Source organism: Drosophila nasuta, unplaced genomic scaffold, assembly GCF_023558535.2.
Source record: "Drosophila nasuta strain 15112-1781.00 unplaced genomic scaffold, ASM2355853v1 ctg7_pilon_split, whole genome shotgun sequence".
Classification (NCBI taxonomy): domain Eukaryota; kingdom Metazoa; phylum Arthropoda; class Insecta; order Diptera; family Drosophilidae; genus Drosophila; species Drosophila nasuta.
In genome coordinates, this window is record NW_026869620.1 from 197,579 (window position 1) to 222,398 (window position 24,820).

The 24,820-nt window shown below is 39.0% G+C and overlaps 3 protein-coding genes across 5 annotated transcripts; 2 read left to right on the forward strand and 1 right to left on the reverse strand.

Annotated features, from left to right (window-relative positions):
• The first annotated feature begins 729 nt into the window (after positions 1–729).
• On the forward strand, positions 730–13,336 carry LOC132798089 (rabphilin-3A). The gene is made up of 4 exons (XM_060809812.1): positions 730–1,110; positions 9,262–10,639; positions 12,463–12,677; positions 12,743–13,336. Exons 1-4 carry the CDS (start codon positions 1,034–1,036, stop codon positions 13,044–13,046), a joined length of 1,974 nt encoding a protein of 657 aa, XP_060665795.1. The 5' UTR covers positions 730–1,033; the 3' UTR covers positions 13,047–13,336.
• An 861-nt stretch (positions 13,337–14,197) lies between these two features.
• Positions 14,198–20,204, reverse strand: LOC132798090 (inosine-5'-monophosphate dehydrogenase). Of its 2 annotated transcripts, none has more exons than XM_060809813.1 (6): positions 20,098–20,204; positions 19,383–19,904; positions 17,925–18,075; positions 16,350–17,001; positions 15,139–15,679; positions 14,198–15,064 (listed from the first exon to the last, which is right to left on the reverse strand). In XM_060809813.1, exons 2-6 carry the CDS (start codon positions 19,586–19,588, stop codon positions 14,959–14,961), a joined length of 1,656 nt encoding a protein of 551 aa, XP_060665796.1. In that variant the 5' UTR covers positions 19,589–19,904; positions 20,098–20,204; the 3' UTR covers positions 14,198–14,958. The 2 variants fall into 2 exon arrangements, with proteins under 2 accessions (XP_060665796.1, XP_060665797.1); XM_060809814.1 differs by having other exon boundaries at positions 19,383–19,898; positions 20,098–20,112.
• A 1,127-nt stretch (positions 20,205–21,331) lies between these two features.
• On the forward strand, positions 21,332–22,950 carry LOC132798070 (uncharacterized). 2 transcript variants are annotated; one of them, XM_060809793.1, is made up of 3 exons: positions 21,332–22,110; positions 22,190–22,535; positions 22,602–22,950. In XM_060809793.1, the coding sequence occupies exons 2-3, from the start codon at positions 22,254–22,256 to the stop codon at positions 22,713–22,715; spliced, it is 396 nt and encodes a 131-aa protein (XP_060665776.1). In that variant the 5' UTR covers positions 21,332–22,110; positions 22,190–22,253; the 3' UTR covers positions 22,716–22,950. The 2 variants fall into 2 exon arrangements, with proteins under 2 accessions (XP_060665776.1, XP_060665775.1); XM_060809792.1 differs by having other exon boundaries at positions 21,332–22,535.
• Positions 22,951–24,820: the final 1,870 nt, after the last annotated feature.

Consider the following 24,820-nt stretch of genomic DNA (forward strand, 5'->3'; position numbering starts at 1 on the left):
TCTGATGCGTGCTCGTGCTCAAGTGTTGTTTCCCCAAACGAGCTCTGCTTTGGCCCAGCGCGTGCAAATATGCGAAACTAGGGACTGAAACTGAGGCTGTTTTTGATGAATGAGGCCTACCAGCCAACCCCATGCCAACCAAACGCAAGTTGGTAAACCTCGTCAACCCCCTTACAGCCTTTCATTTTGCTATATTTTGCAGTTGCCAGTGCTTCAATTGGAGTTGGCACATTAATGTTTGTTTTGCTATCGTATCGTGCTAATATGATCGCAATCTATCGATCATAATCAATTCAAATAACAGCATTACAGCATAGTGAGACCATGAACGTCATAATAAGTACTTTCGGTATAAAAATACTGAAAACTGCCTGAAGTGTATTTTCGGCATTTTTCGAGTTTCGCATTCCTAACACTCACCAAACATTGCTTCATTCGTCTGAGCAAAACAATGCTGTTTTTTGTTAAAACGATATTTTTGACGATAATCTGTTCTGTGGGAGCGGAACAAATATTCCTGAGATGGGTTATATGTACTTTAAGAAAAGCACCTTAGTGTGAAAGTGTGGCCAGATTGCAGATTGCAATTCTCGGCGTTTCTGTATTTTGGTATATTCTATCAGCATTAAAAAGTATGTTTTAGATAACTTGTCTGTGGACACACACCGATACAGATGTTAAATAAAACAGCTTTTAAAAAAGCGATACAGTTGTAGCTGCTTTGTGACTGTGGCTGCAACAGTACAAATTGAATAGAGATAGACGCTCACCAATTGCGTGCGCATTTAGACGTGTGTGGCTATTTTTTTTTTCGTCTCATTTTGTTGTTGTTTGCCTCTTGTGTTGTATGCCGCAAAACAACAGTTGAAATCAACAATAACAAGACGAGAGTGCGCCTTATTTGCACGCGTGTTTTTTGTGTGTGCGCGTGTGTTTGTTTTAACACTACTGGTTGGTTTTTTGGTTTTAATTGAATGCGGGAAACAACACAACACGAAGAGAAATGTTGAGTGAGCGACAATAATGTGAGAAGATGGATTTCGCGAATCGCAATAATACGGCCAACAAGTTTGTCTGCCCCAGCGACAGGCAGCTGGCCTTGCGTGCCAAGTAAGTAGAAGTTAGTTAACGCTTAAAATAGAGAGAAGCGCAAGGACAAAGCTGGTGGTCATGAAGAGTGCGCTCAAATGTAGGCAACACAAATTGATAAAATGCAACAATTGGGCGCAGCTGCAAAAGTTCGACAGCGACAGCGACCGAGACAACGACAATGTAAATGTGGATGTATTTGTGGCTTTGTGCGCGTCATAAACAAAAGCTGCTGGCTTTTTGTAATCGTTGTTGTTGTTGTTGCTGTTGCTGTTGCTGTTGCTGCTGGCTGATAAGGCGACAAGCGGCGCGCAACAGTTAGCGCTAAGCAAAACAACAGCAATGCCAACTCAATTGTCGCACATAGAATGTGTCGACAAAAGCTTTGTTTCTAATTTAATTAACTTTGACTGCGTCAGTCGCGTTGCTGTCCAACTCTCCAAATGTGCGTGTGTGTGTGCTTATGTTTGATTAAGCCACATACAACAATGTTTCGCGTTTAAAGCTAATCAAACACACACACACACACTAACGCAAGGAGATAGCCATGTATGTGTGCATGTGTGTTGTGTGTGGCCATGAATTGGCTGTGTGCTGCTGTCAAGGACCCAAGAAGACCTAAGACAGACAGCCAAAAAGCCAAACTGAAGCCGTAGCCACATGCTGTCCTTCGTCCTGGGCCTAATCATAATTGCTGGCATGCCGCTGGCTGACAGATTAATTAAAATTTAATAATGCGAGAATAATTTTCGCTTATTTTTATGAATGCCGCCGCCGCGCCACATGATAATTTATTGCAATTTAACGGCGACCAACGAACTGGGCAGCATTCGAGAGGGGTGGGGTGGGGTGAGGGACTAAGGGCGAGGGGAGTGTCTGCCCATTTACATGTACAATTACATTAGCGCGCACACACGCACACACACATACGTAGGAGGCGTAGGCGAGGCAAGACTAGCAGCATATGTTGTGTCAAAGCCAAAGTGTGTAGCATACTGCGAAGCGCAATCCCAGCTGACTCTCTGAATATGGGAATTGAGCTTTACGCTGAATTAAATACAAGTAGAAGACAAGCCAGTGGAGTACATTTCATGCATAATGGCAAGCCGCAAAATACACAGAGCACACACAGCAGGCGCTGTTGCCGCGCTGCCATGCCAAGCTGTGTGGCAGGCAGAAGGCAGAAGGCAGCAGGTTTCAAGTGCTCAATTTACACTTCCGTTCGTTCGCTCATTTTTCGCAGCTCCATTTTGAGTACACATTGTACACATAAAATAGCATAGAAACAATGTGCTGCTCGGCTGTGCTTTGCTCTGGTCTGCTGTGCTGTGCTGTGCGTGACGCATGCACCCTGGACATGGATACCGGCCAATGTCTGGGTGGGTTAGCCAACCAGTGGCATGGAGCATGGCGAGAGGAGAGGAGAGGAGAGGGGAGCCGCACCGCATAGCGCGTTTGTTGAAGTGCTGACAAGCGTGTACTTGAAATTCAAATTACAGCTCAAGGCAGGCAGGCAGCCGTGTAAGTAAGAAGAAGCATACGATGCCAGCTGTTCTCGGATGCAAAATAATGAGCCCAGGCGTGTCTGTGCACAAAAACAAAACTGCAAGTTATCGATAACCCGCTAAGAGATCGACGAGCGCAGTGAATTAAATGCAGGAGTTCAGTTGATGTTATCCAACTTTATATGCTTGTGTCTGCTCAACCGCGAAAGTAAGAAAAAGCATAAAATTACAGCTGTTCTCGGATGCAAAAAATTTAGACCAGGCGTGACTGTGCACAAACACAAAACTGCATGTTATCGATAACACACACTAAGAGATCGACGAGCGCAGTGAATTAAATACAGGCGTTAGTTCATGTTATCTAACTTTGTGTGCTTGTGTCTGCTCAGTTATGTCAGTTGTATAATTAGCTAATCAATCATTTGGCAAACGCTTTGATTTGTAACTGTCTAAACAACATTTAACACACGCGCAGCAAAAATGGCGACGCGTGGGCAGCACATACATACATACACATAATTAGCATTGCCAACGACAGTTTGATCGGCCATATTCACACACACACACACACACACACACACACACACACACACACACACACACACGTGCATGCATAGTTGTTGTTGGACGATAAGGCGACGGCAGTTGTCGCATGATGAACTGCCGTTATGCTTGAAAATACTCATAAAATACAACAAAATAAAATGCAAATCATTGTGCACACTTGTTAAGTGCATTTGGCAATTGGGTTTTAAGTGCTTCGAATGCGACAAGCAAATTATTTGCAGCACGCAAATGCAACAAAACGCAACTCCTGCAACTCGATTTGCCTGTTGCACCAGCTTCACAGACACAGACCTCCAGAAGCCTGCACGAAAGTAGCTGGCATCGAAACTGAGGCTGACTCTGAGGCTGAAGCTTATGGCCCGGCCCTCAAGGCAACTGGCGAGGTTAACGCACACACACGCGCAAATACATGCATGGTTGCAAATACAGTGGATACGCGATAGCATGCATTGACTGCTTATCTTTTTTTATACCCGCTACCCATAGGGTAGAAGGGTATTATAACTTTGTGCCGGCAGGAAATGTATGTAACAGGCAGAAGGAGGCATCTCCGACCCTATAAAGTATATATATTCTTGATCAGCTTCAACAGCCGAGACGATCTAGCCATGTCCGTCTGTCCGTCTGTGTGTCTGTCCGTCTGTGTGTCCGTCCGTCTGTCCGTATGAACACCTAGATCTCAGAGACTATAAGAGATAGAGCTATAATTTCGACAACATTTGTTATGTTTGCACGCAGATCAAGTTTGTTTCAAATTTTTTGCCACGCCCCCTTCCGCCCCCGCAAATAAAAAAAATCGAATAACAAGCGTAATTTTAAAGCTAGAGTTATATATATATAATAATTACTATAGTAGTTATGATTCCTAAAAATTTGGTTGCGATCAGATAAAAATTGTCGAAGTTATTAAAGAAATACTTTTGTATGGGCAAAAACGCCTACTTACTAGGGGTCTAATTTGCTTTGGCCGACAGTCTGGTATATTGTGCTGTCTATGGTATATTTTGAATGCGGTACTATATCGATATACCAAATATACCATTTGGTATATTTTTTTTGGTTTTTAGTAGTATATTTGGTATATTTTGAGAAATATACCGCAAAATATATTGCTTTTATTCAAAATGGGTAGCGGGTATCTCACAGTCGAGTACACTCGACTGTAGCTTTCTTACTTGTTTTTTAATTGTATACAAATACAAAAACAATTTAATTTCGCTATTTCACACATACAACATAGGAGTAAAAAGTTCGTTTGCTTTCGTCAATGAGAAAAATATCAAGTCTTCTCTTCGCGAAATGTGGCTTTTGTAAAGCCCAAAGTGGCGGCTTATTTGTCCACGAAATATACTTTATACCAGAAGGTATATACTAAGCTATTGCTGTCACTCAAATGGCTGAAGTATTTGATTATTAACTGTGCTTTATTTTAAAGTGACAAACGAGTTTGTCATATCGAGTGTATACTGTAAATTGGTATGGCACGTGCAAGTCAATAAACCCGAGGCAAGGCAAGGCAAGGCAACAAAACCAAACCGAACCGAAACCGAAACCGAAACCGCAATACAAGGAACTCAAATACGAATTCAAACAGCAAAAAAGAACTAAACGAAGCGAGAGAGCATGAAGGCAGATTTGCATGTCAAACTGTTGAACATATAGTACATACATATGTACATGCAAAAATACGTATGTGTGTGCGTGTGAGTGTTCGTGTACGTGTGTATATGGGGTGAGGCCAGTTGGGTATGTGTGAAATTGATGTTCTGCTCTCGCCTGCCATATTTGCATAAACCTCGCTGCTCTGTAAAAAATATGTATGTATGTATGTATAAATACTTCATAAATTGTAGCAGCCTGGTAACGTAAAGTGTTTTTCAGTGTGAAGTTAAATAGAGCAAAACAGTCACAATACGTTTTATCGATAGTTCACTTATAATTGTGCATCTGCTAATTCTTTGAAAAAGAAAACAAACTACGTCCTTCGATGGCGAAGTGTTCATTTTCAACAATATCAGAAACATTCTGAGAACGTAACAAGATTACGACAGCCACTTATAAACCTTTCCTTCGCAGTTCACAGCCGACAAAGTTGCAGAAAGTTGGCGTGAAGCTTAATTTGCATGTTAAGAAAATATTCAAATTTCGTAGCCAAGTTCGGCAGCGCCTTATATATGTACATCCTTTTTAATGAGGAGCAACTAACTTTACAGGTGGACGTGCAAAGTGGCGCAACTCCTTTTCAATAAGGAGAAGTTGTGTTGCGAAAGTAATGCACAATTATGAATTGTTTATAAATCTAAAATTAGAACTTTCGTTTTCGATGCATTTATTTAAGGACTGTTCTTTTTACCTCAACAATAAAAGCAGATAGAGAATTTCAAGGAAACGCGAAGAGTTATTCATAAACACGATTTTATAATTCCTTAAAAATAAACAAAGCGAGAAAACTTGTCTATATTTAACATTTTGTTTTTTATACCCGCTACCCAGAGGGTAGAAGGGTATTATAACTTTATGCCGACAGGAAATGTATGTAACAGGTAGAAGGACGCATCTCCGACCCTTTAAAGTATATATATTATTGATCAGCGTCAACAGTCGTGACGATCTAGCCATGTCCGTCTGTCCGTATGAACACCTAGATCTCAGAAACTATAAGAGATAGAGCTATAATTTTGTTTGCACGCAGATCAAGTTTGTTTCAAATTTTTGCCACGCCCACTTCCGCCCCCGTAAATCAAAAAAATCGTAATTTTTAAGCTAAAGTTGGGAATTTTAGTATATTCAATAATAACAATACTAGTTATTAATAATTATTATTAAAGAAATACTTTTGTATGGGCAAAAACGTCTACTTACTAGGGGTCTTATTTGCCTTGGCTGACAATCTGGTATATTGTGCCGTCTATGGTATATTTTGAATGTGGTACTATATCTATATACCACATATATAATTTGGTATATTTGTAGTATTTTTGCAATATATTCGGTATATTTTGAGAATAATACCGCAAAATATATTGCTTTTATTAAAAATGTGTAGCGGGTATCTCACAGTCGAGTACACTTGACTGAAACTTTCTTACTTGTTGTATTTCATTTCATCATTTCATTATAAGTCACACAAATAGTCCCAAAGTTGACCAACTTTTGCAAAAATGTTTGATTTGTACATTTTATTTTAATTTTATCAATAAAGTTTTTAAATATTCGATTATCTTAAATAAACTAATCTAAGCCATACTATTTGACTAAAATTTAAATTTAAATTAAACTTTAAATTATAAAAAATTAAACCTATTTGACTTCAAATAAGCAGTACGTTTTTAATGGAGTTAATATTTAATATTATCAGTTAAAAAATTAATTAAATAGAATTTTTTTTAAATGCGTCTAAATGCAGCAGTATCAAAATCATTTCCGTTTTCTATATCATTTTTAATTATTTCGCATCACATCAAATTATTAATATTTTTATTATTTTATATTCAAGTTTATTTCATCATAAATAAATTTTTATAATAAATTTTAAAAATTATTTTTGTGATTACTTAAGACGTTTATTCTGAAAAACTTTTGCCTTTCCTCAGATTGAGATTTATAGACCGTGGACCGCTTAGACCTTATAAAAGCTATAACAAGTTAACGAACATTTTTTTTTTTGATTTCGTGGGTTGCGCTGTCGAATAATGAACAATAATAATAATTTTAATTCGAGCAAACAGACTTCTTAAATTTAAAACAACATTTTTTTATTTAGCGATTTTTCCAAACAATTTTTTGCGCCCGAAATGAATAAATTACGGAGCTTTAATGACTGTAGCTCTGTTAGCTTTGATATGTGTTGCAAACGCTTAGGAATTCATTTTGAAAAATACGAAAAACACAAATCTATAAAAACAAAAAAAAAACAGGGTAAGGTAAGGTGTTTATAACTTTGCCTGTCTAGAGGCGGTCCTGGACACTAGAGGGTTAAATCTATTAAATACTAAATTCAATTATACAGTACGATAAATATACTGTTGTTTAAAAGCACCCAAAATTGTCACCAAATTGAATACCTCTGGCAAAATAGTTTATTTTTCATATTTTTATTTAATTTGATTTCATAATCTTAATTGTAATGAATACGTTAGAATGGTGGCTAAAAGCACCCAAAATCCAGCAAAATATTTTATTATTCGATTTATTTAATTTTATTTGATTTATTTTTTTTATTGTTATAAATAGTGTGGTAGCTAAACGCACGAAAAAGTTCCCAAATGCATCGTCTCTAGCAAAAAAGTTTATTTTTCATATTTTGTATTTAATTTGAAATTGCATGATCTTAATTGTAATAAATAGAATGGTGGCTAAAAGCACCCAAAATTGTCGCCAAATTTAGCAGCTCTAGCAAAACTCATTGGGATTTGGGTGGCGCTTAATGGAAGCGCCTAAGTGAACCAACTGTTGAATGCTGGCGATGCTGACGCCAGAGGAAAAAAAAAACAAAAAGTAATGGGGCCACCAGCACTTCAGAAATGTTTGCAGGGATTACAGGGTTAACTGGCGAACTGCAAACATGACAATAGAGGGCCACCCTAATTTACATAGCACACATCCATATGTGTGTGTGCTTGTGTGTGTGTGTGTGTGTATGTGTGTGTGTGTGCTTGCGCCCGTATGGTTCACAAGCGATTGCGTTTTTAATGCCATGTGTAAGTGATACCAAAGTGGCTATAAACGCGCAAGCCCGAACTCCGAACATGGACCCAAACTTGGCCTCTAACCGCTCCTCCCTCACCATGTCAACCCTTCGCTGCTCTCCTGAGCGTCGAGGCGTCGTTGTTTCTTAATTAACTTTGAACTTGACATTTTGGCCATGGAGTTGCGACTGCGACTGCGACTGAGACTCAGTTGAGCTGACAATAACAACATGAATAGCGCATTAAGCAGCCGAACATTAACATTAACATTTGCGGCACACTGACCCCACATGCGACATGCGACATGCCGCATGCCACATGCCACACGCCACATGTGCTTAGCTCAAGTATATTACATGGAAAGAATAATTCAATCCTTTTCGGATTTTTCCGGTTTTAAACCACCAAAATGTTTTGTTATAAGAATATCCTCTTTAGGCTGTCTGCCTCTCCAGATTTCTGATACTATAAGAACCGACTATACGTCGTAAACTTTTATGCCCAGCGTTTATGATTATTCCAATTAGATGACGCGCCTCATGTTCTCTAAAATCGTAAACGAATAAGTAAGACAGCTACAGTCGATAAAGGCGAAGCAAAGCGAAACCGGTATTATTATTGAAATATAAGAATATACCGAAAAAATACTTAAATGTGCCTAATACCAAATACCAAATCTGATTTGACGATATAATACTGCATTCAAAATATACCATAAAGTAATTAAGACCAACAGCAGTTTTTGCAGTATACAAATCTATAAATACTTTCTAAGATTTTGATCTGATCGCATCCAAATTTCAATAAAGACAAAACAAAGCAAATGCGGTATTATTATTAAAATATAAATATACTGAAAAAATACATAATCTTAACAAATGCTAAATATGGTAAGGCGATATATACAACGCGGTATTGCAAATATACCATAAATTGATCAACAGCTAATTAAGATAAACAGCAGTAGTCGATTTTTCTGCGATTTTTTTATGAGATCACAACCAAATTTCAATACAACGAAATGTATATTATTGTTGAAATATGAATATACCGAAAAAAAAATTCTTAAATATTATGATAAAACAATATACTACAACATTCAAAATAAAGCGTAAAGTAATTAAGACCCGAGGATCCGACATAAAAAAAAGCAAAATTTCGTAGATATAAGAAATGGTAATGCGATTTACTACTACATTCAAAATATACCGTAAAGACCCGACTGTGATTTCCTGAATGTCTTCTAAGATTTCCAGAATTCATAAAGAAGAAATAATTTTTGTAGTTTGCTGCATACATTTCTTGTACTTTCTAGATTATCCCTCAATGAGGGGAATATTGGGGGAAATTAGTATTTTCCTTGACGTCGCTTAGCGCAGAGTGTATTAAACGTGCAATTGTGTTTGTTGCAGATTGAAAGCCGGCTGGAGCAGTTCAAAGACCAATGAACCGCTGCGCCCCGAGGAACAAGAGGCCATCATATCGGTGATCCGGCGCAACGAGGAGATCGAGACAGCGGAGCGACAACGCGTTGGCCGCCTCGTCGAGCGTGTCGAGAAGATCAAGCTGCATGCGGTCGAGCGGGGTCCAAACTGTTGTCGGCTATGTGGCGACACCTTCGGACTGTTGCGGCCGCAGCGCATCATCTGCGAGGACTGCCGCAAATCGGTGTGCACCAAGTGCAGCGTGGACATCAACATCAGGTACAACAATAGCGAACGGACGCGCGAGATTTGGCTGTGTCGCATCTGCAGCGAGACGCGCGAGATGTGGAAGAAGTCGGGCGCGTGGTTCTTCAAGGGTCTGCCCAACTACGATATGCCGCGCAGTGCCAGTGCCACGCCCATGGCCACACCCACAGGCGGAGGGCGGGCGGTGCAGAGTTGCCACGGGACGCCGACGCGTGGCGCACGCATCAAGAAGCTAACGATCAGGGTCAACGACAGCAGCAGCAGCAGCAGCAACGCCAGCGGGCAGTCCGAGGGCGAGGATGAGCTGGACGGCGCCTCCTCCGCCAAGGGAAACACCAGCAGGGAAACTGCAGCTGCAGTTGCATCTGCGGCGGCAGCATCGCGACTCCAGCGTGATGAGAGCTTTCGATTGCGCGCCTACGGCTCCATTCGCAGTTTCATCGATGGCGGCGAACGCAAACTCTCGAACTCCTTCTTCTTTGGCCGCCAACAGGGTCAGGGACCGGGTCAGGGTCAGGGTCAGGGCCAGGGGCATCTGCTGGCTGGCCAGGATTACGACAATGTGAGCATGTCGAATGTGTCGACGGTCGCGCAATTGCGTCGTGAGAGCAGCTTCCTGCGACGCAGCTCGGTCAGCTCGTCGTGGTCCTTTAGCGACAGCTCCGGCTCTGGCAACTCGGCCACCCAATCCCAGCAACAACAGTGCCCAACGTCACAACATCCGCATCAACAGCAGCAGCAGCATTGTCGCGACCCTTTGCTCGGCTGGCTGGAGATTGCCATCAGCTATCGGGAGAGCTTCCACAGTCTGGACTGCACCATGGTGCGTGCTCGAGATTTGCCCGCCATGGATGCCGCCGGCTTGGCTGATCCCTACTGCAAGCTGAACATCATTACGCCGGAGGCTCACACCAAATACACACGCTGGCAACGCACTAAAACTGTGCACAAGACCCGCAATCCGGACTTCAATGAGACCCTCCAGTTTGTTGGTGTTGAGCCCGAGGAGCTCGGCAATTCCCTTCTCTATGTGGCGCTCTTTGACGATGACAAATATGGTCACGATTTTCTTGGCGCTGCCAAGGTTTGTCTCTCCACGGTGAGTTGAAATCTTTAGCATATGGAAAGTGCCCCTTCCAAATTCATAGAGTAATTCCTCAAAGCAATTTTATTTTACCAAATTTCTGTTATGATTGGGATATAAATATAAATATTATTTAAATCAATCATTTCAAATGGGCAATCTTAATTAAACAAATTTACTAATACTGCACAATTAACTTAGAGTGTACATAAACTATTTCTTAGCTATGGTGTTAACCACATTTGTAAATTTTCTGAAGCATACTCAAAGAAGTGAGAAAGATGCAGTTGAGTGTGCTCGACTCATTTTCAACAAAAGCAAAACAGTGCAACAGCAATATTGTCGTTCAAATTTACCAATTCAATATACCGCAAAAAATACTGACATATACCGAAACTTATATTTGGTCTATCGATACACTACTACAAAATACCACAATATCAATTAAGACACGACGCAGCCGCCGTTTTTCGTCATATTAAATTAATTCTTTGAAAAATTCAAGATTTTTATCTGATTACAAGTAAATCAGGAATTCCAGAAATCATAAAGTCTGTCGCCTCTGAACAGACAAATATGGCTATATTGTCTCGGTGGTAGTAGCGGATATAAAAAGCAGAGTCTGCATAGGCCATCTCAGGCCATTCTGGTGACAGCTTGCGACATCCCAATTGTGTTTTGGTAGCAGACAACATACATGATGTCTTCCAGTCACGTCTTGTGTAGACACAAGACGAGAATAGACTTTTCCCTTTCAGTTTGCCGTATACGCGGAACTGATTTTCTACAATTTGTACTTGACGTGTCTACAAGACAGTCTGGTGTTCAGGTCTTGCAGAAAATCTGTGCTTAGATTCTAGTGCGTAGTTCGGAATATGCAAAATAAAAATACGCTCAAAAATATATGCAGTCAATAAAATATTTATTGTACTTCAAATTAAATTTATTTAAACTAAAACAATGAGTACTTAAAATTATATATTATCTAAACAGTTTTACTTATAACTAAATAATCTAATAGCTAAAAGAAAAAATTAATTTATTTCGCCGTTTTCTATATTCTTTGCCCTGGACAATGCATTGCAGTTTCTATTTTTATCATCCAACATAGCAAAATTGCACATGTTCGAGAAAAAATCCCGAGCTAGGACCAGACTTTTGGCAAGAACTGGTCTTGTTTACGTCAATTTGCAGAGTTTTTTGAGAAAAGTAGGCGTTAGGGAAATTACGCGTTGTGCTAAGAGGGCGCGTACACCAGACTGTCTGCAAGACGAGTCATCTAGCGATCTACTGGACTGTCTGCCAGTCATGGGCTTGGCATGACACAAAACACAATTGGGATTGAATAAAGCATCTTGATAATAAATCTCTCGCATCTTGATAACAATCTCGTATATTTAGAGTACATATACATAGTATGTAGCTAGAGTAGGAATATAAAAAAATAAACCAGTAAGAAAGCTGCAGTCGAGTGTGCTCGACTGTGAGATACCCGCTACCCATTGGGAAAAAAACAAGTGAAGTGGGCGTTGTAAAAATTTGAAATAAATTTCATTTGAGAGCAAACATAACAAATGCTGCCACAAAAAAATTAATAGCCTTTATAGTCTCTCAGGGCTTGGTGTTCATACGGACAGACAGACGGACATGTCAATATCGTCTCGGCTGACGCTGATCAAGAATATATACATAGATATATCTAAACTCGGAAAACCCGCCTGTTACATACATTTCCTGTAGGCAAGGCACAGAGTTATAATACTCTTCTACATACTATAAATTAAAAAAGTATGAACTATTTGTCAAATTTTACAATGGTTTTGAAATTTGTATTTCAGGTGCACAGCACATCGCAGTATCGAATATCGGTGCCGCTGGGCGTGGAGGATCAATATAGCAATGAGGCGGAGATGTCGCAGAGTTGGCCCAATGGCAAGATGCTCATCTCGCTGTGCTACAACACGAAACGCCGAGCGCTGGTCGTGAACGTTAAGCAGTGCATCAATCTGCTGGCCATGGACAACAATGGTAGCTCGGATCCTTTTGTCAAGCTGTAAGTGATTGGGTTCAGCTTTTGAGCTTCGCTAATAACTTGTTTCTTTTCGCTGCTTGGCACAGACAACTGAAACCGGATGCGCACAAGAATAAGAAGCACAAGACGAGCGTTAAGTGGCGCACACTGAATCCCATATACAACGAGGAGTTCTATTTCGAGGCCAGTCCCCACGATCTCAACAAGGAGATGCTCATTCTGACCGTGTGGGACAAGGACTTGGGCAAAAGCAACGACTTCCTGGGCAGCCTGCAGCTGGGCGCACAAAGCAAAGGCGATCGGCTGCAGCAGTGGCTCGACTGTATCCGTCTACCCGACCACTTCCATGAGAAATGGCATTGTCTCGCTCCAGACAATCCAACCCATTGAATTGCTTTACTCCCAACTCCCAACTCCCGACCCCCGATTCTGCCTCCAGTCCCCCTACCGAAATATTTACATATAGTATATAAATATACCGTAAACATATATATTTTTGATATGCCTGCCTGCATGCAAGTGTGCGTGTGTGTGTGTGTATGTGTGCGCATGGGTGTGTAGTGTAGTGTAGTGTGTGTGTGTGTTTGCGAGTGTTGCACTCGAGTCGAGATCGCTTTGCATATCATTTTGCTCAACCTAACCTCAAATTTGTCAAGGCTTCACGTTTGCGCTTCTTCTTGTCCCCCAGAGAAACACATACGCGCACACATGCGCATATACATATATATACTGTATATAAAGCTTTGTTTAAGTGTCCTTAAAATGGGTTTGTTTTTTGTTTCTTTTTCTTTTCCATTCCGCACAAAACTTTTTGTCAATAATCTTAGCTACAATTTAAAAATAATACAAACAAAAAAACAAAACAAACAAAAAAAAAAAAAAACGATAGTAGAAAACGAAATACAAACTAAACACGAAAACATTTACTTAACAAATACAAAATAATATTTTTGATTCATATATTTACTACATTTATTGCTATTATTCGAAACTATTCTCTCAGAGCACTATATTTATAATACCCTAATCTTAGATGGTCAACAAGATGAGCAAGAAATGAAATCATTAATTTGTCGAAGCATTTGTCGAATGTAATTTATTTATATATATTTATGTACCTATATATATGTACAACTAAATCAAGAATCAAAATTAAAATTATAAATATTATGATAATAAAAAAACAGATAATAATAATGAATCTCTTAGTTTCTTTTGGTAAAAGACTTTCAGCAGCATTGTTTAAGCAAAATTGCATCTGCTCAACAAAATTCGAAATTCGATATATTATAAATATTGATACAAATCACAAGTTATCATCAGATTTTTAGTTTTTAATTCAATTTCCTATTGACAACCTCCATCGGGTTAGGTTAAAATTCATTTTCTTCAACTGCGCTGTTATAGAACGCTTCCTTCATCGGTTGTACAGCTCTTTCACTCAATAAATAAATAAAACACAAATAGTTGGATGCGTTTTAAAATCAATACAACTAACAAATAATAAATACATTTTTAAAATCAATACAAACAATAAATCATTTTGGATCCATTTGTCACATGCAATTTATTTATGTATGTGCCTACATATGATTATATACAATCAAATCAAATATGAAATTATAATTAACAATTATGATTTATTGCGGGAATGAGGAATGAGGAACCACACAGGAGAAATTAGAAGCGTTTTTCTCTTCAGAACAAATTGTATATTTAATATGTTTTGGCCATAAAGAGTATACATACTTTCTATACATATGTGTTGTACGTGTGTGTAAAGGATGTGTATAATTTGTGTTGTATATATATATATACATATATATAGATTTATATATGTAGTTTTAGGGTGTAAGTACGAACTGCTTCTAGTAGTGGATCGCAGGTAGTTGAACTCCCTTTTTGTTTTTAGTTGCAGAAAGATTCGACAATTCGACACAAGAGCCTTACGAGCTATTTCAAAGATGATTGAACAACTAACTAAACTTGGAAATTAATGGATTTCTTCTTCTCAGAGAGGGGGATGGAGATGGGCAGGGGGGTGGCACGACACATCCCATTAGATGGGCCGCTTACGATTGGCATTTGTAATGTTGTCTCTCATGTAGTTGGAGGATTGCGCCATGTAATCGCGATGAGCACGCTGCATCATTGCGAGATGTTGTCCCTGGTGCTGCTGCTGCTGCCGTTGATGCTGGGCTCGATTGGCTGCATGTGCATGTTGCTGCTGTTGTTGCTGTCGCTGCGCGCCCCCCGTATCGCCGCCAATCGAGGATGACGACGTGGCAGCGCTGCTTGACTGTTAGAAGAGACGTTTCTCATAGCTGAAGAGGCCGTGCACGTTGCCCTCCAGCTGTGCCGAGTGGGTGCGCTTCATGAAGCGCAGCTGCCCATTGTAGATCATTTGTCTGCAAGCCAAAAAAAGACACTCCAGTTCAGTTATCGCTCTTTGAACTTCTTTCACTCTTCGATTGGCACTCACCTAAGTATGCTGACCGAGTTGGCGCCAATGTCCTGGCAACTGTGCTGCAGACCGCACTCCAAGTATGGAAGATAGCGCAACACGGAACCCTTGTCCGCAATGCTGCCACTCACGCCTTGCGCCACCTTCATTTTGTCCATCTCGTTGTGATAGTAACGCGACATGGCCGCACCCTTGCCATCGCCACGCTCCATGGCCTCGAGGGAACCCATGCCGCGATACTTCTTCAAGCGAACGCCATCCGAAAAGAAGTATTCGCCTGGTGCCTCCGATGTGCCCGCCAGCAGGGAGCCCATCATCACAGCGCTGGCGCCCAATGCCAATGCCTTGACAATGTGTCCAATCGACTGGATCCCACCATCGGCAATAACGGGCACGCCAAATTGTTTGGCAAACGTGGAGACCTGGTAAACGGCTGTCGCCTGTGGGCAACCGCAAGCCATCACCTCCTGGGTGATGCAAATAGAGCCGGATCCCATGCCGACGCGCAGCCCATCGACACCAGCTTCGATGAGGTTCTTGGCCTGGGCGCGTGTCACAACTGCGAGAAATGGGAATGGGCGTTAGAAAGGAGTTCGTCACAAAATTTCCAATTTCCGATTAAAATGTGAATATATTGATTAAAATAAGGATGTAATCTATCAAAATCCTTGTCCTAACTGAGTGGCTCAAAAGGTAAGAGCTACGAGGCTGTATTTAGAGAACATAGATTACGACACTTCGTCATGCAATAAGAAGAGGTTAGCATTGAAGTTGCGTTGCAGTTCTTTGTCGCTGGTTACATTCATTTAAAGTTTAAACATTGATTTGAAAAGTAGCTACGCAAACTAAGCTTGAAATTAGCTTTGTGACAGTTTATCGTGCAATACGAACAGGTTAGCATTGAATGTAATTCTTCGCCTCTGCTTGCACTCAGTTGAGGTTTGAAAACTAACTACGCGGACGAACCTAGCGTGTTTTGGAACATTTCGTCGTGCAATAAGAAGAGATCAGTTTTGTTTTAGTTCATCGCACTCGATGCTGCATGCTAGTAATTACCTACCAAACTTTAATGAATGTTAATTGATTATAACTTATTTAAATGGTGTGTTCGGTTCATTGATTACACAAATTGAAATACTTTGGTTCTTGATCTGATTAACATATTTGTAATAATTTGTCTATCATTCTGATCTATACCTGAAAAGGAAACACTCCGCTTATTTACTAACCATTGCCACCGATGACTTGGAGATCCGGATACGTCTGCTTGATGTACTTGACCATCTCGATCTGATAGATGGAATTGCCCTGCGACGAGTCCAAGATGATGACATCAACGCCATTCGCCACCAGCAGCTGGAGACGCGCCTTATCCTCGTTGCGTGTGCCAATTGCAGCGCCCACCAACAGTTGCTTATTGGAATCCTTGGAAGCATTCGGATAGGAGCGGGCCTTTTTTAGATCGGTGCGTGCAATCATGGCAACCAACTCGCCGGACTGATTCACGATCGGCAGCTTACCCTTTTTGCTCTTCTCGAGTATGGCATTGGCCATGGGCAAGGTGATGCCATTGGGGGCGGTGACCAGATCCTTGGTCATCACCTCGGAGAGCAAGATTTCGGGGTTATACTCACGGAAGTCGATGTCACGGGACGTGACCATGCCCAGCAGCTTGCCGCCCAGTTTGCCATTCTCGGTGACGGGATAGCCAGTGAAGCCATTTTTGCGTCGAGCCTCGAGCACATCGCCAACGGTATTGGTCGGCGACATCACCGATGGATCACGCATAAAGCCATGTTTGTATTTCTTAACCTTGTGCACCTCCAACGCTTGATACTCCGGCGTGCAGTTGTGGTGGATGATCCCAATGCCACCACACAGCTGCGCGTGGGTGCCAAAGAAAAAAAAAAACATTTTCCAAGCATTGTTTTTTTGTTTTGAAAGGAAACAATTGCGATTATAGAGGCGCATAAGAGTGTTCAATTACAACCACAACTGGAGCGACACCGATACTCTATGTATATGCATACATATATGTTCAGGCTATACTCTACAATACTGATGTGTATAGCATACATATATTATATGCTGGAAGACCGAAGGCGATGTGCCTCGCAGCGTGACCGCAAGAGTTGAATTTTTAACTAAAAACCGAAAACAAACAAAATGCAATCGAGTGCACTCGACTGTACGATACCCCATATTCCCAGCTGAACAGCATGTTCAGTTCAAGTTGAACTAGATAAATAACTGCAGAGCAACCTCCAAAAGGTTGTCAGCAATATCTGCTGAACCCTCTCCGAGATCTATGTACGTAGATGTTTATACGGAACAAAGAAGTAAGCATTTGAAGCTGATGCAATCGGAAATGAAGCTAATTATATTGAATTTTAATTTAATTTAATTTAATTTGAATGGAAAAAGGCAAAACTGATAACTTGAAAACAAACGAAATGGATAACAGAACATAAATGATTGACAATGCAAAATGGTCACACTGCATCGGTGCATTGGCCGCAACGTTATCGGTTATCGACACCATTCAACTGCAAGGCTGCGCTGCGCAGCATATCGATTTCACTTAACATGCAGCGGTAATGTTAATATGTACCATGCTGATAACATAGAATAGAATTAATGCTTTGCTTGAGCGCGAGTGCAAGCTTGAGCGAGAGCGAGAGAGAAATGATTGAAAGCGAAATCAAGATCGCGTTGCGTATTGCAGCCTTGCTTTGTGGGTGCCCTTATTATAATTATTATTATTATGCGACTAGTTTCGCATGTCATTCACATCTCTGACTTACCGCCATAGCGATGGCCATCTCGGATTCGGTTACCGTGTCCATGGGCGAGCTGACGAGCGGAGCACGCAATGTTATGGCCTTGGTTAGTGGCGAGCTGAGATCAACCTCCTCGGCGGCAAAGTTGATGAAGCCGGGTAATATGAGAAAATCGCTATGTGAGGGTAAGGGTGAACAAACAAATAATCATAGTCAGACATCGGATGAAATGTGGGAGAAGAAATGTGCGTAAATAGTTGAGTATTCATGATGGAGCGAAGTTACATTTCAGATCGGATTAACATTGCGAGCTCAGCTTCCCCATATTTATAATTTCATTTTACTTGGCTGCACAAATTTCAAGAATTCTTTCACTATAAATAATTTGACCACTTTTTTGCATATAAGCAATTAATGAATTAAATATTGTCACTTATTTTTGCTTTTAAGAATTTAAGCATTGTCATTCGCTTCAAAGCTATGATCCAGTGTAAACCACGAATTTTTAATGATATTTCGATAGATAGCATACTTAATTTCTATTGACTAAACAAAGCTGGTCTGGATTATAGCTTCTATTTACAAACAATTTCTCTAAAAATTTACAAGCACTATACTAATACGGTATAGATTTTATACAAATGTGCTTGACTGTGAGATACCCTCTACAGTTCGAAATTATTCTTAAAATAACCCAAATTATTATATCGTAAAAATACAAAAATATACCGAAGGCTATATTTGGTATATCAATATACTATTGAGCTCAAAAAATACATTCCAGAGTAGAAAATATGCCAAATTTTTAACCATAACAACTAAAACCAAACTGCATCAGTTGTTTTTTTCACAACAAAATTTTAAGGCATCATAAAGAGCGTGTGATTGTAGCGTGCCAAAAATCTAAAACAAATTTGATATAGCTTTGTTCTTTATAGTCTCTGTGATGTGGGTATTCATACGGACAGACATGCCTATATCGCCTCGGCTGTCGACGCTGATCAAGAATATATATTCTTTATGGGGAGTCCTTCTGTCTACCGACACACAGTTATAATACCCTTATATCCTTTTCTCTAATTTAGATCTTCTTCATAAAGTAGCCTCGATTATTCTCTGCAATTAATTTATTCATATAGTACATGAAAGCTGACTGATAAAATCGATGCACCTGCTGATAACGCGACTGTTGAATTTCAAGAGTACGCTGTCTTTTTACGTTAGTACAGTTTTATTCATATTCTTTTTTCAAAAATAAAAGGGAGTCATAATTATGTTAGAAATAAGATTAGCTTTTTCCGCTTTTCTTTTCTCCTCAAAACTTTGCTGCAATAATTTCTGAAAGCTTGCTTCTCGTCTATGCGTGGAAACTTATTTGTTTACTTTGAAAGATGAAAGACGCCGACACTTTTTTATGGCCTGTTGCATGTGAATTGAGTGAGGGGTGTGAGAGGGGTATTGAAGGGCGGAACGATCACTTACTTGTAGGTTAAGCCTTCGCCATTTTTGAACAAATCATTGCAGCTGAGACCGTCCTGCAATTCCGGCTCCAGGTGATAATCCTGCTGCGGCTGCTGTTTGATTATTTTGCGAGCCGGCTGCTCCAGAAGATCCGGCGAGTTCAATGAGCCATTGCATTTGTTGGTGGCATCAACGGTGGCAGTTGCTGTGGCGTTGTTGCTTGCCATGCTGTTGCGCGTTCGTTCACTCTAATCGAATTGAACGGCCAACAAAAATCAACAATAACAAACGACAACAAGAGCAACAATAAACAGCGACACGAGCCGCAAAAAAACAGCAGTCAGCCGGACAAAGTAAACAAATATACGAGACGGCGCAAAAAAAATATTGAAATAAAAATGATGAGACACTGTAACAACAATTAATTATTAACTGCTGCTGTTGATGCCCTTTCGTATATATGCACAACAACAGTATGTTTGCTGTTCTCCTTTTGACAGATTTTTTGCACGTTGCGGTTACTGTTAACTTTATTCACTGTTGCTGGGTCGCCGCACCGCAATCAATTAGCGCAATGTCAGTTGCAATTTGCAAATCGCAGAGACCCACAAGAAGAAAAAAAAAACAAAATAGAATAGAAAAGAAAAAGACAATTGAACCAAACTGACAATGTGAGCCAACAAGCAGCCTGGTCTGCCCGTATCAGCGGGTTGAAACACGTGGCTTTTATAATTACCCGTCCAGCAGTATTCCAACCGAAAGCGTTGAAGTCTCAGTATTCACTGTTCACATTTACTTGTCTCCCAGCTAGTTCAGCATGACCACAAGCTCACATTCTATAGAGATGCAAAAACATCGATTGCACATATCGATGCATCGATGTCTTTGAAATTTTTGGATATCTGTGTTTTTATCGAAGTCAAATTCTTGAATTAATGTAAAGTATTTTTTATTGTATAATTAATAGTTTTACATTTTGAATATTTGATTTTCCTTTCGACAGCTAATGCTAATAATAATAAAAAATATCCCAAAAAATATACTGTTCACTCATACTGATTCACAATAGGCGCGCACAACTTTTTAAATTGCTTTTGTTGTTTACGTCATGGACAAAATCTTTCGAATAATTATTTATTGTATTTTCTCTGAAATCTCAAAAAATATTTTGCCATTCTTTTATTATAGTTCAATTTGTTGGAGATCAAGCTTTTGCGACATTTATTTTTATCAATAATGTTTGTATCGCGGTTAAGAAAACGTCCCAATTCTTCGATATATTACAATACAGTGTGACCATTTTTTATATATTTAAATAATACAAAATATGTGCAAAAAGAAATCTTAAATAAGTAGAATAAGCTAGAAATAGGAGTGCGTGAAAAAATGTTAATGCCCCCAAAATTTACTTTAATAGCTTTTGTTACGTATAGTACTAATTGCCATACATTTGGGGCTTTCAACAACCTACATAGTAAAGCGAAAAACTGGAGAATATACCCAAATTTTATATTTTGTTTGCACCATATTAAAACAAAACTACTGTATTGCACCTGCAAATCATGATTTTCGTTAGAATTTTCGTTACTGAAATAAAACAAAACATTTTACTCGAGTTATAGAAGCATAGATCTAGAATAATTCTAGCAAATTCTGGTTGTACCAATGTTTTTCAGCTTTTCCTTTGTCAATTGCCTTTTTATCTAGAATTGCAAACTAGCAACAAGTATTAATTGCAATAATTTTTAAGTATACAAATTTGAAGTGTCATGAAAATCGCATTTTTATCGATAAACATACCGAAATATTTGCTGAGATCCGTCAATATTTCGGTTTTTTAATCTGTCCACCTGTCTGTCAGATTTGTCGGTTATTAAGGAAATAATAATTCAGTCAGTGCAGGAATGGAAGAATAATAATTTCATCAACAATGATTAACACTGTAGTGATTTAAAAAATTGTTAGTCAGCTGTCAGCTATTCTTGAACCCAATTGGAAAATTACAAGACTGATTTTTGTATAATAAAACCAACTTTTTAAACATTTTCATGGACTCGAAATTAAATACCGCAACGTGACCGCACTCGTTTTTGAAATGCCCTTTTACATATACGTTGATGGCCACACTGTAGCGCTCCAAGGCGATTTACAGTTACATTGATATACACCACGATGTTGGGCGTACTAAATGATTATTGCCAATTGGCAATAATTAAATATTTAAACTTGAGCGATCAATTAGCACTTTCGGAAGCCAGTGAAAACAATTGGAAAAGCATAAACATAAATCTGATCTCCACATGGAAGCAACAATCCCGGATTAAATTAAGTTCAAAGAATTGTGAGACGCTTAAAAACAACCGATCGTTGTTGAGCATATTTCTGTCCAGCATCAGTGTGAAAGTGGAGCAAATGAAGCTGGAGCGTGCACCAATAGAATTTTTGAAGATCTGCGAAAATTACTCTTTACCAAGAGTACAAATATTATCCTACACATTGGATGACTTTCGTATTGCTGTTCAAGCACAAAAAATATTGACGAACATCTTTCCTGGCGTGTGTTGTGTGAAGCCTGATAAACATTTTTGCTACTGCTTGTTGCCAAAATGGAGGCAGTTCCGAAAGCTAGTCATTAGAAAATTCGTCAGAGCTAACGACCCAACCCATCATTGTGCCCTTCCACAGTCCCGGTTGATTGAGGAATTGGTTGCACCTGACTTTTACATTCTTGGCCATTATTTCGACAGATGTATGTATTTGCCCAAGCTGCGGACAATAACCATTTGCCTGCTCGACACATATGAAGAAACAACTAACCCAATCTATAGACCGCTTTACATTTTCAAATTTTTAACCAAATACGGCGTCACTGAAGACAAGATTGGCGGCTTGATGCTGGAGAGAGTTTGGTGCTTCGAATCCAATCTGTGCGATGTGGTTAAGTCATTAAGAAACCTTGTGCGTCTGGGTCTCGACCGCAGGAGCTGCTCAAATGAGAAAAGCCTCTGGAAAATTGTAGCCAAAAGACCATCGCTGGAGATCCTGGATATAACAAGCATGAATCTTGGACGACACTTTTTTTCAACGAACCGACATCAAATGAACAGAACAATGCACAATCGCAATGCTCATTTAACAGTCATTTACGCTAATAATGGCAAAAACGAAGAGCTGGTGAGTTAAAGGGCGAAAAGCTTATAGTAGGTGTTTCTTAATTTAAATTTATCTTTATCTTATCAGATTCGTCGTCACTTCACGCATCCTCAACTGCAACTTATATCGGGGCACAAAAAACCAAAAAACGTTCTTGGACCCATTATAAAATTGGAGTTAACTCCTTTGTATGAAACTTAACAAATTAACTACATTTCAAATGTTTCCTCAGTTTTAAGTTTATAGATGAATTAAATAATTAAGTTAAGTAAAGTTAATTGGAAAGAATTAATTTCAATCGAATAATATATGCAATTGAATGCATTTTGGGAGTGAAGTTTGTACCCAACATTTAAAGCGCTTAAGTTTTTACTATATATATATCTGTAACGAATTAATTTGAATTTAATAAAAAATTAATGCTTTTTGTATGAAGAGACAAAAATGCTATCAAACTATTTCGAACTATGTAAAGTTTTAGTAGAAATGAGAGTTTCTTACGTATAGTACTAAATGGCCAACTGTTGGGGCTTTTAGCAGCTCAGTAAAGCGAAAAACTCAAGTTTGCACCACATTAAAAAAAGGCAACTGCACCTGCACATCAAGAAGGGACCATAAATTTCAAAAATTTTCATCGATCCGGTCAGTGTGAGATCCCGCAATGTGACCGCACCCGTTTTTTAAATGTACAGATAAAATTAAGAATTTAAACTTGACCGACCAGATGGCACTATACGAAGCCATTAATGACAATTCGAATCGCATAAGAAAAAATCTGATCTATACCTGGGAACAGCAGTCTCACATTGAACTTTATTCAGAGGATTGTGAGATGCTTAAAAACAACCGATCATTGTTGAACACATTTATGTCCAGCATCAGTGTGAAAGTGGAGCAAATGAAGCTGCAGCGTGCAACAATGGAATTTTTGAAGATCTGCGAAATTTCTGTTTACCCACTTTTTTTCATAAAACCGACGTCTTAAGTGCGACGTCATGCACTATCGCCGTGCTCCTTTGAAAGTCTCCTACGCTTATACTGACCAAGGGCTGGTGAGTTAGTAGTCAATAAGCTTATACTATGAGTGTTTCTTAATTTACCTTTATCTTTGTCTTATCAGATCCGTCGTTACTTCACGCATCCGCGACTGCAATTTATATCGGAACACAAAAAACCAAAAAACGTTCTTGGATTCATTATAAAATTGGAATAACTCCTTTGGACGAAATTTAACAAACTCAACTCGAGCACTTAAAACCAGTGAAGTTTGTAAACAACATTTCAAATGTTTCTTCACTTTTAAGTTGATACATGTATGAATTATGTAATTTGTGTTTATATTGTTACACTGGAATTGAAAGAAATTAATTTGAATTGCATAAGAAATGGAAATGAATCCTTTATGTATTTATGTTATATCTAATGTTGAAGTTATAAGTTTAGATGTAAATTAAATAATTTGAATTTTTATTGTTACGATGGATTTGGAAAGAATTAATTTCAATCGAATAATATATGCAATTGAATACATTTTTGGAGTGAAGTTTGTACCCGTGGGGCTTTTAGCAACTCAGTAAAGCGAAAAACTGAAGTTTATCTTTAAATTTTATGTTATAAGGAGTTGTACAACATTTATAACAAGGCAACTGCACCTGCACATCAAGAAGGGACCATAAAAGAGTTTTGCAATTCTTATTTTCGTTAGCTCGTAGCAAAATACTACAGGCTCCAGTATCATCCGCCAATTCCACAGAATTAATTACACTGACAAATGTTAGCGGCAGAGTTGCAAGTTATTTATTAAATATAAAATATGTAGGCGTATTAAACCTGTGCATAAATATAAAAATAAAAAAGAGAGAAGAATAACAGTAATAAAATTGTAACACTACATTTAGATTAATTCTATATTACTAAGTCTTTTCAAACCCACCTTAACGCCTAATTTAAATCTGTTACTCATGTCCAATACTTAAACTAAAACTGTAGCTTCATAAGATTCAATTGTACCTAAACCTAGCTTATAAGAAACAGCAATTACTCTAAAACTATATTTGTTTAGGAACATTGTTCCTTAACCCTAGCAACGTAACTGACAACATTTATCTAGCTCAAACTAATTATTAAGTCAATCCCAGCAGGCAACATGTACCTATAAACATTATCCCTAAGGCCAAATAATTGTTAAAGTTGCTATAAGAGTAATAGAACAATAAAGATCACCATCAGTTGCTTCTGACTGGCGCGACATTAACTTCGGAAAAAAAGAAAAAATTTTTTTGTGCTGTTCTATATATTTAATTACT

Bases quoted from the DNA above. Each gene is read 5' to 3' on its own strand.
- LOC132798090 (XM_060809813.1), bottom strand. From the start codon at position 19,588: ATGGCAAGCAACAACGCCACAGCAACTGCCACCGTTGATGCCACCAAC. The intron at 18,076-19,382 runs GTAAGTGATCGT...ACCCTCACATAG, and splicing joins GGCGAAGGCTTAACCTACAA to CGATTTTCTCATATTACCCG. The intron at 15,065-15,138 runs GTGAGTGCCAAT...TTTGGCTTGCAG, and splicing joins AACTCGGTCAGCATACTTAG to ACAAATGATCTACAATGGGC.
- LOC132798089 (XM_060809812.1), top strand. From the start codon at position 1,034: ATGGATTTCGCGAATCGCAATAATACGGCCAACAAGTTTGTCTGCCCC. The intron at 1,111-9,261 runs GTAAGTAGAAGT...TGTTTGTTGCAG, and splicing joins CAGCTGGCCTTGCGTGCCAA to ATTGAAAGCCGGCTGGAGCA. The intron at 12,678-12,742 runs GTAAGTGATTGG...TGCTTGGCACAG, and splicing joins TCGGATCCTTTTGTCAAGCT to ACAACTGAAACCGGATGCGC.
- LOC132798070 (XM_060809792.1), top strand. From the start codon at position 21,534: ATGTTGGGCGTACTAAATGATTATTGCCAATTGGCAATAATTAAATAT. The intron at 22,536-22,601 runs GTGAGTTAAAGG...TTATCTTATCAG, and splicing joins ATGGCAAAAACGAAGAGCTG to ATTCGTCGTCACTTCACGCA.